This window comes from Hibiscus syriacus, unplaced genomic scaffold (assembly GCF_006381635.1).
Source record: "Hibiscus syriacus cultivar Baekdansim isolate YM2019G1 unplaced genomic scaffold, ASM638163v2 tig00112649_pilon, whole genome shotgun sequence".
NCBI classification, from domain to species: Eukaryota; Viridiplantae; Streptophyta; class Magnoliopsida; order Malvales; family Malvaceae; genus Hibiscus; species Hibiscus syriacus.
Genome location: NW_024063376.1, coordinates 194,519 through 211,799, shown reverse-complemented (window position 1 = coordinate 211,799; position 17,281 = coordinate 194,519). Strand labels below are relative to the sequence as shown.

General features: G+C 34.8%; 2 protein-coding genes and 1 long non-coding RNA gene across 3 annotated transcripts; all 3 read left to right on the top strand.

The window, feature by feature from the left end:
* Window positions 1–6,563: 6,563 nt before the first annotated feature.
* LOC120182419 lies at window positions 6,564–7,046 on the top strand. The gene has a single exon (XM_039187401.1). The coding sequence runs from the start codon at window positions 6,564–6,566 to the stop codon at window positions 7,044–7,046; it is 483 nt and encodes a 160-aa protein (XP_039043332.1).
* An 8,104-nt stretch (window positions 7,047–15,150) lies between these two features.
* On the top strand, window positions 15,151–16,153 carry LOC120182400 (serine carboxypeptidase 1-like). The gene is made up of 5 exons (XM_039187388.1): window positions 15,151–15,256; window positions 15,333–15,451; window positions 15,567–15,662; window positions 15,751–15,856; window positions 15,952–16,153. Exons 3-5 carry the CDS (start codon window positions 15,631–15,633, stop codon window positions 16,105–16,107), a joined length of 294 nt encoding a protein of 97 aa, XP_039043319.1. The 5' UTR covers window positions 15,151–15,256; window positions 15,333–15,451; window positions 15,567–15,630; the 3' UTR covers window positions 16,108–16,153.
* A 29-nt stretch (window positions 16,154–16,182) lies between these two features.
* LOC120182407 lies at window positions 16,183–17,063 on the top strand. Its single transcript, XR_005521831.1, has 2 exons — window positions 16,183–16,286; window positions 16,994–17,063. It is a non-coding gene; the product is annotated as an uncharacterized LOC120182407 (long non-coding RNA).
* Window positions 17,064–17,281: the final 218 nt, after the last annotated feature.

Genomic DNA, 17,281 nt, shown 5'->3' with positions numbered 1-17,281 from the left:
GCCGGAACTATGATGTTAATAAATTATTCTGTAATAAGTGTACCAAAGTATATTATATGTTATGAATCAATTTGGGTAAAAAAGGAATAATGTCAGCATTTGTCCCAAACTTTGAAATTTCCCCGCGAGTAACGTGGAAGATTTTTCATTCGAGGATTTTAACCTGATTTATGACTTTAATTTGAGTATTGTTACTCCCCAAATATTCTGTGATGGTAAGCTCATAGTCAAACCTTATAAGTGAAGTTTCGATATTAAGAATTACTACTCAAGTGTATTGAAGAGCATGGTAGTTGGTCCAAGCATTAACAAAGTGTCTTTCCCCTAAAGTTCTACAGTTATATACTGAATTGGAGAATTTGTGGAATCACACTTGTTCCAATTTTATGAGTTTGGAACCCAATAGGTGCCGAGCCATGTACCTCAATGATTTAACATGTATGAGATTAAAGTAAATGTTTGAATACTTGGGAAAAGTGCAAGTGTCGAGGTGATGTTATTCTTACAAAAGAAAACATTTATTTATGCATGGATTTTGGGACTTTGACAAAGAAGAGATATGTGCATAAGCAGTAGGTTAAAGTCTAGTAGATGAATCATATACCTGTAAAAGATACCTGAGAGAATGAAGGATGGATGGAAACTCAGTTTCTACATTTCTATTACTTGAGTAAATTTCAAGGACCAAAATTTCTTTTAAGGATGAGAGAATTGTTACACCCCAATTTAGGGTCAAATTATAAGTTTTTGAAACTTATAGTCAGATTTAAAAAGCTATAGGAAATTTGGAAATCTAACCCTAAATTTACCCATTTTTTATTGGCAGAGAAAAAAATTTATTTCCCAAATCTGAAACCGAGCAAAATGGGGGAATAAAAAACAAATCCCTAAAATTAGAAACCATCCCCACTGCCCCAATCTGTCACCGTCTGACCAGCGGTGTCAAGCACTGCCATCACTATCACGACTGGTGTTGTTCCCTAATCACAACCCTTCTATTTATTTATCGATAAACCACTATCGATCAATGTGGAGAAACCCGAGAAGCGTCATCAAAAATCCTCGGCTGTCCCTTCTCCGATTTCTCCTACTACATGAGACAGTAAATCGTATCATCGCCACCAATCGACTCGTCGTCCCACATGGATAAAAACCTAACCGCCCTCGTTCTGGTTGGCCCCGCTATTTTTTGTAGATATTAACTCGAAGCTTCATTAGAAAGCTTCAACCACCGCCTCTGTTTTTCGTAGTTTCACGTCGATCTCGGCGTTGTTTGTGGAGTACGGTGTATGTGATTAAGGGCATGTAGGTTGTATTCTGTTTTTATATTTGAGCCTGAAATCTGTTTTAGTTTTGGATATTGTTAAATTCCTATTTTTAATATATAAATTGTTTTATGATATTACGCGATTTAACAGAAATTTTAATTTTCTGGGAAATATTTTGTGGGTCGCTTCGGTGGCCCTAATGTGACACCTGAGATCGAATCGAGTCACCCACATCGATATGTGGGTGTTAAAAATGGTACAATCCATAGCCATTGAATGGAAAATAGATCATTTCGGGCTCAGATTCAAGCCCACATTCCAACAATGTGGCCAGGAACTGAAAAAGAGGGTTGAAGCTAGAAATGCCATAATGAAAGGCGAAGATATCCCTGGGGAACGTATGTCCTTCCATCCTATAGAGAGTTATTTCAAATTCGGAGGGGTGTACGATATGAAGCAGTAACTGACCAATGCTATCAAGACTATAGAGCTGATGAAATTGCATAATATGATGGGTGAGGCTTTGGAAGTTCTGTCCATCAACATGATTACCGGGGTAAACCAGGCTGGAAAGTTTTTAGTTGGATCCGTCCTTGCTTCCCTGGTGAAGAAGTTAACAACTTGACTGCAAAGGACCTCCATGTAGTTTTTAGGTCTAATTCAAAGTAATGTTAAGGATAACTTTTGTTAATACTTAAAAGTATCGAAAAGGACATTTGATAACTTTTGTTAATACTTAAAAGTATCGAAAGGGGCATTTTGTAGGAATCAAAGTTATCAGAACTGATTAATAAAAGATGTTTTTCTCAAATGGTAATCATTTTCATTCTTCACATTTGTGTATCATGTTCTTTGCACCGTATTCTTTATCCTTCACATTTGTATTCCAATACATCCAAGCCAAATTTTATGCATAAGTCATAATGATACTGTAACCCCCTAGACTAAACCTAGACATTATGACCAAATCTAGGAGGTTACATATTGTATTTAGAAATTCTTTTCATATTTAAAACAACGTTAAAATACATATAACGGTATAATAAGAAATTAGTCATACGAAAGGTTCATACGATAGCCATATATATATACATATATCATAAAACCCGTATAAAACATATACATAACAAAATACTGGTAATAAAAATATATTGAGATGGTAGGAAAAACATGTGGAACTAAAGTATAACAAAAAGACATAGAGAGATATACAAAGGTACAAAAACAGGAGTAGTCGATTTTTATGATGCCAAGTCTTCTAGCCTACGGTCTGCTACTATATGAAAAAGTTAAAATTTACAGAATGAGCTAAAAGGTCCAATGTTCTCCTTACGGTGTATAAAAAACATACAAATAAAATACTTCAGTAAAAATCAGTTTATCAAACATGTTTAAAAAATATGACCACTACCCCCATTCATTCCCCAGAACCATACACCCACTTGTACACCCGGTAAGGGCCTTATACTTATAGTATAAGGACCTGCGGTAAGGACTTACATTGGGAACAAAGCAGATGAGCCTTCAGTAATGTCTTATAAGTCATAGACTAAGTATGATATACTTCCTCCAATAATACCCCCAATGAAAGTAATAAACATTTATGTATTCGAGTGAAAACAATAGTTTAATCTATTCAAACATGAAAATATTCCAAACTCAGAAATCAGATATAAAAATACAGTAACAAGAGATCATATAAGAAATATACAGTAAATCAAATATCAAATAAACAATATTAAAAAAATCAGGTATCGTGTCGTAAAAATATTCAGTATCATCAGAAATCTCAAACAGTTCAGATGAGTAGTTTAAAACAGTAATGTAACACCATCAGGAAACACACTTGTACCGGTCTAAGTAGTCTGATAGAAAAGTCTACTACTGAGTCTGCTGATCACGATCAGCAGTAGCGTTAGATCCTACGAATCAAAAAATCCATATCGGAATCATAATATGAATAATAATAACCTTTATTTAAACAATTTATAGAAACATATGAGTAACTCTCAAAGAAAACACTGGATCAAACTGATCCTTGATCGGGTGAAACATGAGTACCTTCATAAAAATATTTTCTCTAATAAATTCCATAACCAAATCTCAAATAAATAAGAAAAAATGCTAAAAAGACTAAGCATTTTTAGATTAATGGGTTTGATTCGGGCATTTCAGGTCAGAATTTGACAAAACGGATTGCAAAATCAGACTCAAGACGATGAAAAATGTCAAGATAAAGGTTTTCAAAAAAAAGTCAACAACCGACGGTCAACGATCGGTCAACGGTCGATTGATAGTCAATGGTCAACAGCTTACCGGTTCGATTCGAGTTAGACCGGTTCGAGTCGGATCAGGTCGGACAAGCGAGTCAGGTCGGGCAGGCGGGTCAGACAAGCGAGTCAGGTCGGGCAGGCGGGTCGGCTCGTTTCTAGAAACCTACCAGGTGGTGGGACTTCCCCACACATAGTGGAAACACGCGCGTGGGGGCACATGAAGGGCTATACGGGGTTGAGAAAATAGTGGAAAATTCTTATATGTTTTAAGGGGTTTTAAGACACTTACCAAGCTCGGTTCATAGCGGTGAAAGACAGAGAGCTCGATTTTGCAACGTCGAAAACTTGATCTTCCTCACCGATCAACGTCGGTCAACGGCCAACTGTCAATGATCGGTCAATGGTCAACAGTTGTTTGATAGTCAATGGTCAACAGCTTACCGGTTTGATTCATTTTAGATCGGGTCGGACAAGCGAGTCAGGTCGGGCAGGCAGGTTGGATCGGGTAAGTCCGTTTCTAGAAACCCACCAGGTGGTGGGACTTCCCCACAGGCAGCGGCATCGCGCGTATGGGGGCGCATGCGGCTGCTGCGCGTGGGGTGCAAGTGGAGTCATACGAGGTTGAGAAAATAGCATAAAAATTTCTATATGCTTTTTATGGGGTTTGAGACACTTACCAAGCTCGGTTTACAGTGGTGAAAGACAGAGACGTCGATTTTGTAACGTCAAAAACTTGATCTTCCTCATTCCCTCATACATCGGCTGTAACAGAGACAAAATGAACACCGATGGACTCAGGACGATGCAAGGAACATAATGGTACGGGATGTGTTGAAAATGGAACAACGGTCGGCGATGAAACATCAATTAAAGATTTCCTACTGAAAGAGGAAAGGTTGAAGAGATAGAGAATAACATTTCCAAAAGAGGAAACTTTCCATCTAAAAAGGAAAAATGGTAAAATTATGCCATAAGTTCTCTAGTTTTTTATACTTTCTGAATTTCGAAATGAATTTAATCAAAATTTATCCGCTTCAACCCCTGTTTCACCTCCCAAAAAGAAAAGTTGGTTTGACGAGCGCAGATGTGAAGAAACGGGAGCAATAAAACAAAAAATATCTTTCTTGGTTTCCACAAAGCATTGCCCTTCATAGCTGCATTAGGAGACATTACATTAGATAGACTTCGGTGATACACTAAGAGAGTCGACTAGGTAGTACACAATGAGGATTCCCCGCCTGACATCTAGGAAAGCTCCTTTCTACTGTGTTTACCACTACTGTCTAATAGGGTTTTCGAGTAGAATAAGTAGGCTTTTTTCGATTGAAGCTCTCCTCGAACCATTTCTGATGATTGAGCCTTTCCTGAGTCAGTGAGAAAGCTCTGCTTTAAGCCTTTCTTCAGAGTTCTAGCAAGCCCTTCTTTGACCGGGAATTTCTGTGAGTTAATTATACACACATTTCTCGGTGTCCTCAAATTTAGTTAAAATTTTAATTTAGTTATCGAAAAAAATTTAAGAAAATTTTAGGCCCTAAGTTGTGGTATGACAGATACTAGCATAAATGTTCCTGAATTCGGTCACAAGATAGATTTTGAGCGACCTTTGTGTTTAGAAGAAGTCAATGAATGCGAAGATGAGGCATATTGTGATGTTCCTAATGAATTATTAAGACTGGTGGAAAAGGAAGTGAAACATATTCTACCCCAAAAGGAAGAAACCGAGCTAGTAAATTTGGGAACAATAGAAAAAATGAGAAAGATAAAAATTTACACTACTCTGTCTATAGAAATAAGGCAAGAATTAATAAGTTTGCTCCAAGTGTTCAGGGACATCTTTGCATGGTCGTACCAGGATATGCCTGAGTTAAGCACTGGTATAGTAGTTCATAACCTGCCAATTAGACCAAAATGCAAGCCAGTTCAACAGAAACTCAGGAGAATGAGGCCAAACATACTATTAAAGATTGAAGAGGAAGTGACAACACAAATTGACGCAGGCTTCCTTCAAGAGGTAAAGTATCTTTAATGGGTAGCCAATATCGTCCCTGTACCTAAGAAAGATGGGAAGTCCGTATGTGTGTGGATTATCGAGACCTCAATAGGGATAACCCAAAAGATAATTTTCCCCTGCCTCATATAGATACTCTGATGGACAATACTTTGGTGCATTAATGGTTTTACTTCACGGATGACTTCTCGGGATATAATCAGATCAAAATGAATCATGAAGACAAAAAATGATCTTTATAACCATATGGGATACTTTTTGCTATAAAGTGATGTGGTTCAGGTTGAAAAATGTTGGGAAAACCTATCCAAGAACTGTGGTGACTCTCTTCCATGATATGATGCATAAGGAAATCAAAGTATATGTGGATGATATGATTGCAAAATCTCAAACCGAAGAGAAGCATATACAAAACCCAAGAAAACCCTTTCAAAGGATGAGAAAGTACAATTAAAGCTCAATCCAGCCAAATGAACTTTCGGGGTAAAATCAGGGAAATTACTAGGCTTCGTGATGAGTCAAAAAGAAATCGAGATCGATTCAGACAAAGTCAAGGCAATTCAAGATCTTTCAACACCTCATACATAGAAACAAGTTCGAGGGTTCCTTGTAAGACTAAACTATATATCTTGGTTTATTTCCCAACTCACTGATATGTGTGGCCCGGTGTTCAGTTTACTCAGGAAGAATAACCGTGAGGTTTGGAATGATGAATACCAAGAGACTTTGGAGATTATCAAGAAATACATGTCTAATGCTCCAATCCTAGTAGCACCAGTGCCTGGTAGGCCGTTAATTCTCTACTTAATTGTTTTTGAAAATTCAATGGGATGCGTGTTGGGACAACATTACGAGTCAAGAAGAAATGAGAGAGCCATTTATTACCGGAGCAAGAAATTCATTGATTGCGAGACTCGATACCTATATATTCAAAAGTTGTATTGTGCTTTAGTTTGGAAAACCTGAAGGCTTAGACAGTACATGTTATACCATACCACGTGGTTAATGTCAAAGATGGATCCCCTAAAATTTCTGATGGAATCTCCTGCTCTGACTGGTATACTGGCTAGGTGGAAGATGTTGTTATCTGAGTTTGATATTGTGTATGTGATCCAAACGAAAATAGAAGGGAGTATCATAGCCGACTTTCTTACGAGTCGTGCCTCAGAAGATTACGAGTCTCTAAACTTTAATTTCCCAGATGAAGATTTGATGTTCATCTCAACTAAAGAAGAAAGTGTCATGGACGACAAATCCTATAAATTATACTTTGATGGAGCCTTTAACGCTTTGGGGAAAGGAATTGGGGCAGTGCTGATTTCCCCAGAAGAAATCTACTATCCTTTCACAAGTAGATTGGAATTCTTTTACGCCAACAACATGGCAGAATACGAAGAATGTGTCATGGGGTTAAAAGCATCCATCGAAAGAGAAGTCAAAATGCTTAAAGTATACGGAGATTCCTTATTAGTAGTATATCAACTAAGGGGAGAATGAAGACAAATGACCAAAAAATAATTGAATATTGAAATTTGGTCCTTGAACTATTTAAAGAATTTGAAGATGTTACATTCAAATATATTCCCCGAGAGGATAATCAAATGGTCGATGCTCTGGCTACGTTGGTTGCAATGTTTAAGGAAAATAGGAAAACATACATGATGCTAATAAAAATGCAACTGTTTGAAACCCCGACACATTGCTATCTTCTAGAAGAAGAAGCAGATGACCATCCACGGTACTATGATATCTTACATTATATGAGATACCAAGCATATCCTCTAGGTGCATCTGAAATTGACGAAAATAGAATCAGAAGAATAACAGCTGGATACTTCCTCGATGAAGAGATCTTATACAGAAGGGGTAGTGATCAACTCTTGTTAAAGTGTATGACCGCCAGATATATACGGATAAAATTCAGGTGCCACCTTTACCTTTACATGTTATGATCTAACCTTGGTCGTTTTCTATGTGGGGTATGGACTTCATTGGGGCAATCACACCAAAGGCTTCAAATGGGAATCAATTCATCTTAGTGGCAATTGATTATTTTACTAAGTGGGTAGAGGCTTCTTTCTATTCCAGTATCACGAGATCTACATTTTGCAAGTTCATAAAAAAGAGAGATAATCTGTCTGTATGGGTTGCCAGAGAGGACCATCATAGATAATGTTACTAATCTGAATAACAAGATGATAGATGAACTCTGTGCGCATTTAAGATAAAACATGTCAACTCTGTAACCTACTGCCCGAAAATGAATAGGGCAGTTGAAGCGACAAACAAAAACATCAAAAGGATAATTATGAAGACTACTGAAACCTACATATATTGGCATGAAATATTACCCATTGCCCTATATGGATATCAGACGACTGTGTGGACATCGATAGGGGTAACCCCATTCTCTTTCATCTATGGAACAAAGGCAATTGTACCCGTTGTGGTTGAAATTCCATCACTTCGAGTCTTAAAAGAAGTAGAGTTAGATGAAGCAGAATGGGTTCAATCTTGGGTTGATCAACTGAATCTTATTAAATAAAAGAGACTGAAAGCTATATGTCATGGACATATGTACCAGAAAAGGATGATGCGAGCCCACGATAAGAAAGTTCGCCCAAGAGGATTTCAAGAGGGTGATCTAGTGCTTAAAAAGATTTTGTCAATTCATAAAGATTTTTGTGGTAAATGGATGCCTAATTGGGAAGGGTCTACGTTGTCAAAAAGGTCTTTTCCGGAGGAGCGTTGATTTTGGCAGAGATAGAATGAAATATACTTAGAAACCCAATAAATTCATATTCTGTCAAGAAATATTAAACTTAAAAAATAAAAATAAAAGTAAAAAAATGAGAGAGAAAAATAAGGAAATATGAAATGATGGTTCAAGATAAAAATCCGCAATGGGAGTCAGGATTTGAGCTGAAAACCTGAAAAGGCGGCTCAAATGCATTTTGATATTGGGGTATCAGGGAAAATAAACTCTCTCGAAAGTCTGGTACTTCGTGAGAGACTACATATCCACAGATAGCTTCGCGACATTGAGATCTCCCAGACAGTGTATTACCTCGAGGTGTCAAATTAACTAATTCAGGAACACTTGTGCTAGAATTCATTGGGGCATATGCCTTTTGTTTCTAGAGTCTCTAATCAATTCTTTCGATTGACGTGGCTTTGTATAAAAAACCTATATTTTTATTAATAAATTTCATGATTATCACTTCAAGCTTCAGATCATTCATTTCTTCATGTCATAAACAGACTGACATAACCCAACTTCAAATGAGTAATTTCTCAGTATTACTTTGAATTAGCCTATAAAGTATAGGGAATCCAAGGCAAACCACCATGTCAATATTCACACCCATTGAAGCAAGTGGTTGAAATAAGGTGAAAAGAGAGATGCCAAACCCGAATGATAAAACAAATGATGAAATAACAATAACACAACTCGTTCCAAGGCATATCTCTGACCGCTCCTGGGAAGAAATACGCATAGAATGTTAAGAGATCAATCTTGATTTTAGAAGTGAAGAAACCCAGTATCACGGATCAGGAAAAGACCCAGTAAAAGACAATGACTCGAAAAACATAGAAAAACAAAGATTTACAAGACCATGGAGCTCAAAACACGAAAATTACACCATGCAAACACATTTAAACATTTGCAAAAGTAAAAGCATATACATGCATTTGAATATCTGGCAGGAATTCAAAGAGTCAACAAAGGTTTTATTTCTGGATTTTTTTCTTGCAAAAGATGAGAAGAACTTGGGCTCATCCATCATATAAGGAGTTGGATCAGCATCATCACTTTGTTCGATTCTATCACAAAATGAGGTGGATCAACATTTCTAATGGAATGGTTCGTAATGAGAATAACTCATCTGATAAGGGAGAAGAAGTTCATAATGAGAAGAACTTATTCAACCTTAGCTTGATTCCATCACAAAAGGAGGTGAATCAACATTTCTAATGGAAGGGTTCGTAATAAGAAGAACTCATTCGATGAAGGAGAAGAAGTTCATAATGAGAAGAACTTATTCAACCTTAGCTCGATTCCATCACAAAATGAGATGGATCAACATTTCTAATGGAAGGGTTCGTAATGAGAAGAACTCATCCGATGAAAGAGAACAAGTTCATAATGAGAAGAACTTATTCAACCTTAGCTCGATTCCATCACATAAGAAGTTGGAATAGAACCGACCTTGGCTCATCCAACACATAAAGAGTTGGATCAGCATCACCTTGGGTCATCAATTTCGAGAGAAGAAGTTCATAATGAGAAGAAATTGTCCAATCATGTCTTATCCGTCGCAGAAGGAGGTGGATTGACATCCCCAGTAAAGAGTTCATAACGAGAAGAACTCGCAGCTCGACAAGCAGTAATCGTTGAAAAATGGTGCTTTGTGTTTTTTCTCTATTCTAGTTCCACAACAATGAGCAAAGAGGGGCAGATGTAGTCACCATTTTTTAACCATTATTATATTATTATTATAAAATATTATTATTATTATTAGGGTAAAGTATAGTAATGGTCACTGAACATTTTTGAAGCTTGCATTTAGGTCTCCTAACTTTTAAAACTTGCAATACAGTCCCCCAACATTTATTTTGTTTGCAATATGGTCCCCCAACTTAAACCACCGTTAGAAATTAGGGTAAATTATATAAAAGGTTATTGAACTTTTTAGACACTTGAATTTAGGTCCCCCCAACTTTTAAAACTTGCAAAACAGTCCTCAATTTCATTCTAAACCCCAATTTCCAAAGTAATTCAATTTCATTCTAAACTCTAAATTCCAAAATAATTCAATTAAATTCAATTATGTCAGATTTATTATTATTTAATTTCATCTTATTTCATGTGATACGTATTTTTTATATAAATATAATAGTATAATTCTTATCTGTTGAAGAAATTTTTTAATTTAAAAAAGTAGTTAGGATATAGAAGAGGTTGAAAATAATTCGAATTTTAAATTTATAAAATGTTATTTTGACGTATAAATAAAAGTGTAAACTACTGGGTTGACAACTTAACTATCTAGCCCTTTTTACTTTTGTCATCGATCTTTTAAATTTATCAATCATACAACATAATTATTTAACTATTTCAACTAAGCCACTAGTCGTTACCAATTGATACAAATGATGAAGTGGCAGTTAAAAGGAATTGACATTATTATACATTCAGTCTTTATTATTTATATAATCAATTTGGTCCTAAATTAAATAGAATTTAATAAATTAATCATTTAATTAGGATCTGACATGTGTTAGCACATGATCATGACACGTGTCATTGGTGACACATGTCACCACCTAATTATTTATATATGCTATCAATTTGGTCCTAAATTAAATAAAATTTAATAAATTAATCATTTAACCAGGATCTGACATGTGTTAACACATGATCATGATATATGTTATTGGTGACACATGTCACCACCTAATTAGAAGAAAATTAAGTTACAAAGAAGTAAAATTTGGGTCTTGGGCAAACTCAAACCTGAGTCACGCAAATGAAAGATACAGGGTGGAGCCACTAAGCTAACACCATCGTTTGTGTTAAGAGATATACAATAATACATATACTAATAGTATGACCAATGCCAGAAAAAAAGAATATAATGGAAAATGGAAACAATGAGATTTGAACTTCGGCAAAAAATTTGAAAGCAATAAATGATGGGAAAATATTATATTTTTTTACAATAAAAAATATTATGTTTGATAGATTTAATATATTTTTTAAATATTAGTTGATACAATATTTTAAAAGAATAAATTTAAGATTTATATATTTTTAAACTAAATTTAATAATTATATTTTTCATATTTATAATTCATGATTATATATATAATCTTAAGTTGAGTATTTCTAATATAATTAATAATTTTAATTTCTTATTAAAAATAAATATTCAAAAAATATAAATGATTCATACATTAAATATGAATATTTTTTTATTTATACATCTAAATATAAATATACATTTTATAAATATATTTTTATTCGTATATTGAAATATTTTGATTAAAATATAAACATATTTTAAATACTAGTTTATACAAGAAAAATAAAATATATCAAAAATATAAATGATTCATACATTTAAATATAAATTGAATCATTTATATTTTCTATACATCTATATTTAATAAGAAAATAAAATTATTAGGGGACTGTTTTGCAAGTTTTAAAAGTTGGGGACCTAAATTCAAGTGCCTGAAAAGTTCAATGACCGTTTATATAATTTACCCTAATTTTCTAATAGTGATTTAAGTTGGGGGACCATATTGAAAACGGAATAAATGTTAGGGGACTGTATTGCAAGTTTTAAAAGTTAGGGGACCTAATGCAAGCTTCAGAAATGTTCAGTGACCATTACTATACTTTACCCTTATTATTATTTTGCATACAAAATTGTGCCCAATATTCAAACCCTAATGTATCATCTCCTTCGATAGCCACCAATTTTTGTTCTTGGTGGGGGAGATATTTTTAGTTTGAATTTCAAAGGGGGACAAGGCATTTAACGGGTGTTACTTTTGAGGAGGCCACCTCATCAATCCAATTCAACTAACACAAATCAATCTCATCCATTGATAAATCTTGATCTAAGGGTCTTTATTCAATGGATCCTTGTCAAACAAACACAAAGTGATATAGACCCTTAGTTAAAACTTGGGTCTAAAGGCTCTCATGATGCCATGTCATTGATCTATGCCAACAAGCACAAATCAATGTGAACCATTGGATCTAAATTTGATCCAATGGCCAATGATTGCCCCATTAAAGATGACCATTGGTGTTCCCTCCATCGGTGAGTCATTGGTCGATCACTAGCACGTCATCGGCATATGTGATACACGTGACAATCTCTTCATATTTTTCATCGTGTCGTCGCCTCTCTTCACCCATGAAGCATGCCACCTTCATTTTTCCACCATCATCACCCCAACAACATAGTAAAAGAAAGAAACCATATCAAATCCAACCCAAAACCCCAAAATTTTAGGGGCATTAAAAACTCAATCCATCATGCACAGTGAATGTCAGAAAACAAGTATGATTAGGTTTTGTTTTTTATTGTAAAATCTCTATAATCTTGGGTATAAAACCTGAAAATCAGTATGTAAAAAGGGATTTCCCCTCACTTTTCAAAGCAATACAAAAGCAAAAAATATTTCAAGTTAAAAAACTGATTTTTTTTTCTTATTTTAGGAAAGTTTCGAAATAAATAAATAAATAAATAAATAAATAAATAAATATATAAGAAGTCAAAGAGTTTACCTGAGAGGGGAGAGCTTCGAGTCTTCAGGGGCCTTGTTGGAGTGGTAGGAACCAAAAGGTTGGGACTTAGTTTAGGGGTATCTAGGCCTTACTTAGGGGGTTTTCAGATTTGATTTGTGGATAATTGGGTAGATCGGGGTGTTTTGGTTTATTTAGGATATTTTTAACGGTGGCCAGAGTAGTGGTCGATATGGTGACATTGGGCTTTGGTGGGTTTCAGTCAAGAGAGAATGAATGAGAGTAGGGAGAGTGTTTTTATGGGTTAGGTTAAAATGAAAAAAAAATGTACTTTATAGTAAAATTTAGGGGTTATTTACACTTAAATCCCCTAAAGTTCTTGCATTTTTGCATTTGGTCACCCTCAATGACTGTTTTGATTTTAGTTTTAATTTATTTGGCATGATCCTGTAATTTTTTCATTTTTGTTTATTAGTGCATATTTGGCTTATAAAAAACAGAAAATCATCATTTAGTCCCCCTATCTTACCCGCGTTTTTACAAAATAAGCACATGATGTCCTTTTTTGTGATACATTCGAATATACGTCATTAACAGGCTATTTTACATTTACATGTTTCATTAAATATCTAGAACTAAATTTTTGGGATAATATTATTTGAGTCCCTTTACTTTTAATGCGTTTTTATATCTTAGTCCCCTGATTTATTTTTTATTTCATTTATTTTCGAATTGGGACTCAAAATTTTAATTTAGTCCCTAAATTAATGAGTACTTTAATTTATGTTATTTTTAATTTAGTCCTAATTTAGGTTATAATTAGAATACTTAAATTTTAGGCTTTAGTCCCTAAATTTAGGTTTTTTAGATTTATTCCTTAAATTAATTTATTGTTAAATTAACCCTAATATTAATTTCATGTTAAATTTATTTGATAATTTGTAAATATGCAGTTAGTCTTTAAAAATCAAATTTGTATAGTTTTAGCTTGTTTTTTTTTAAATACATGTTTGTTTTATGTTTTTAGGATTAATCTTTTAGCTCTAGTTCTTTAATTTAGTTAGTAATTATAGCCTTAGATTTAGATTTCTCACACCTAGTCTCTAATTTAGAGAATAATTTGATTTAGCTCTTGAATTTAGATGCTTGAGGGCTCATTTCGATTATTCGATTCAATAAAAAAGGGTAATTAATTAGGGTTAATAATTAGAGTCTTAACCTTAGCATTTTCACATTTTAGTCCTTAAACTTTTAATTAGAATTTTAAATTAACATAATTAATTAGTTTAACAATTAGAGCCTACACCTTGAGTTTAATTTCATCTTAGTCCTTTAATTAAAGGACGATTTGATCTGAGTTTTTGCAAACAAATGTTTGATTCCTCAAATTAATTATCCGATCCAATAATTGGTTAATAAAATCAGATAGGGTTAATATTAGAGACTTGTTTCCAAGTTTAGTCCTCTAGGTTCCTTAATTTCATAATTTAACACTTTAGGTCAAGAGAAGCCTTAATGAATTCACCTAGTAAAATTAGGTTTTATTCGATTGATTGATTGCACATGCTTTTAAAACCTAAGACAATGTTCACTTATTAGGGATTCAATAGTATATCTCCCGCAAGTATGCTGAGGGGGTGACTATTAGTGATTACCGAAATAGGTCGACATCCTTTTCAAGATTGCGTCTTGATTTCTTAAAATCAAGGCAATGTCTGGTTATTGGGCATAATAGTTGATCTCCCGCATTCATGTTAGGGGGAGAACACTATTGGCTTAAATAAACGAACATCCTTTTCAACTGTGAATCCATTGTGAATTTTCGATTAAATAAAGTTTGAACTCATAATTTCTAATTTTAAATATACGGTAATTAACTAGGAACCGATTTTTGGGCGTGGTAGGGTGTTAATCCTTCCCCATGCGTAACTGACTCCCAAACCCATTTTTTGGTTTTCATATACCCTAAACATGGTATTTTGATAAAATAAAATGTTTAATTAAAATTATCTGGTTTTTATGATGTCTCGATCACACCTTAAAATTATTGGTGGCGTCTCCCAACATTTCAAAACCTTTTCAAAGAAAAACCCCTAAATCATACAAGTTTTCCCCACTCGGGAAAAAAACGATGACGACAACTTGGCGACTCCCAATATTTCAAAACCCTTTTAAAGAAAACCCCCGAGTCATATAAGTTTTTCTTCACCCGGGCGAAAACAGTGATGACAGATTCCCAGAGTACAAAACCAGGGAGTTTCTCATTACAGGAGAGAGCTATGCAGGCCACTATGTACCCCAGCTTGCTCACACTATCCTTCAAAACAACAAGCCCACCAAAGATTGCTTAGAATTTGTGGATAAAGTCAATGATACTGCTGGTAATATATATGCCTATGACATCTATGCTCCCTTGTGCAATTCCTCTTCAACTCCCAATTCCGTGAGTAAAATAAACTTCTGTTTTCTTTTTCCATATTTACAAGTTGGTGAATATAATGTTCTCTGTTCGGAAACAGGTGTCAGCTTTCGATCCCTGCTAGGAAAATTATGTCCATTCCTACTTAAACAATCCAGAAGTTCAGCAAGCACTTCATGCAAACGTTACTGCTCTTCCTTAACCATGGAAATCCTGCAGGCATTGACCAACATCCCTCTTTTAAATTTTTTCCCATTCTCGTGGTTTTACTCGGTGGAATTTAACTAACTCATGCCTTAGTTCATGCGCTCGTTTCCTGATAAATAGAAAACAGTGGAGAAGTAAATCGAAACTGGAAAGATAGATCATTAACAGTGTTGCCAATCATTAAGGAAGTAATGGAAAGCGGAGTTCAGGTTTGGATCTACAGGTTAGTCATCGTAAAAGAAGCTTAATCTCACTTAACTCTGATTTCAAAATCGAATAGTTTCTAATCAAGTTTAATGGCATCATCACAGTGGTGACACAGATGGTGCCTTGCCTGTGACATGTAGCAGATATGCCATAAACAAACTGGGGATGCCTATTAAGACAGCCTGGTATCCATGGTACATTCATGGGGAGGTAATAATTTGTACTCGATTTTACTAATCTAATTACTGCTTTTAGACAATGATTCGACGTTGACCAAGCTGATTAACTTGTTGGTTTTTGTCAAGGTTGGAGGGTATGCTGTTGGATATCAGAACTTAACATTTGTAACAGTAAGAGGAGCTGGACATTTTGTACCTAGTTACCAGCCAGCTCGGGCCCTGGTGCTCTTCTCCTCCTTAGAAGAAAAGCTTCCGCCCTCTGCACGCAGGTTCAACCATTGAGAAAATGTAAAATGTAGTAGTATTTTGCTAATTGATATATCATGTTAACCGGACTTATGGGACAGCCTAAGGAGTGCATTTTGACCTGTGAACTGATAGTTCATCGAGCATGTTTTATTATTTTGTGGAGTCTCCAGAAAATTCTTCCGAAAAGCCTCTTGTTTTACGGTTGAATGGAGGTACCATTTTTATCTATGGTTCTACATCAACAAATAGATTTTCGAGTTGAGGTTATTCATTGTCTCACATTAAATCACACCCAAATATGCCATAGCAATCAGATCTCTCATTCACTGCATATTACATATGGTCTGCAAATGATAAGCATGAGTATATGCAGTATAAGGAAGCTTGAAGATAGTTCCGGTAAAAGATTGATTCACAACTATCATGTTTAACCCCTACGTAGAATCAACCCTTGATCGATCACTACAGGATCAAAATGATGTCCATTCGAAACAATACTAGCACCATCATTCTTCAGCTTTCTAAAGAAACAGAGAACTTTTGGGCATAAAAAGCACTGTTACAAATCAGAGAACTTAACACTTCTGCTTCCACCTGGAATCTTCAATTTGTCATTTTTCATTTGTTCTTCCATTGTTTTTTCCCAGTTTCTGAATCATGATTCATCTGTTTGTACCTGCACCTGGAGAGCTTCTTGAATAAAAACAAATTAAGCAGCAAAATAAGAGATAAAAAGAATAGCAAACACTTCATTGATCAGCTCTAGCAACTAAATAGGCATTAGCATCACTTGATTCATGACTTTATGGAAGAATCTATTATCTATCAATCTAAAAAATGTCAGTTACATCTTTATGGCCTAGAAAAATATTATTTTAGATATAGAAATTAATGGAGAAAAACAGACGATGATGTACAGGACCAGGCTGCTTATCGTTTGGATATGGAGCCATGCAAGAACTCGGACCTTTCAGTGTAAACAGCGATGGGAAAACGCTTTACAAAACAAATATGCTTGGAAAATTTGTACACAAAGTCTCTTTTCTGTTTGACAACGCCAGAACTTATTGATTCTCTTGATTTTCAATTGACATTCTTTAAAAACTTGCTGTTGCAACTTGCAAATGTGATCTTTCTGGAATCACAATCAGGAGTTGGTTTTTCTTATTCGAATGATTCCTCTGATTACACCAAAGTAGGTGACAAG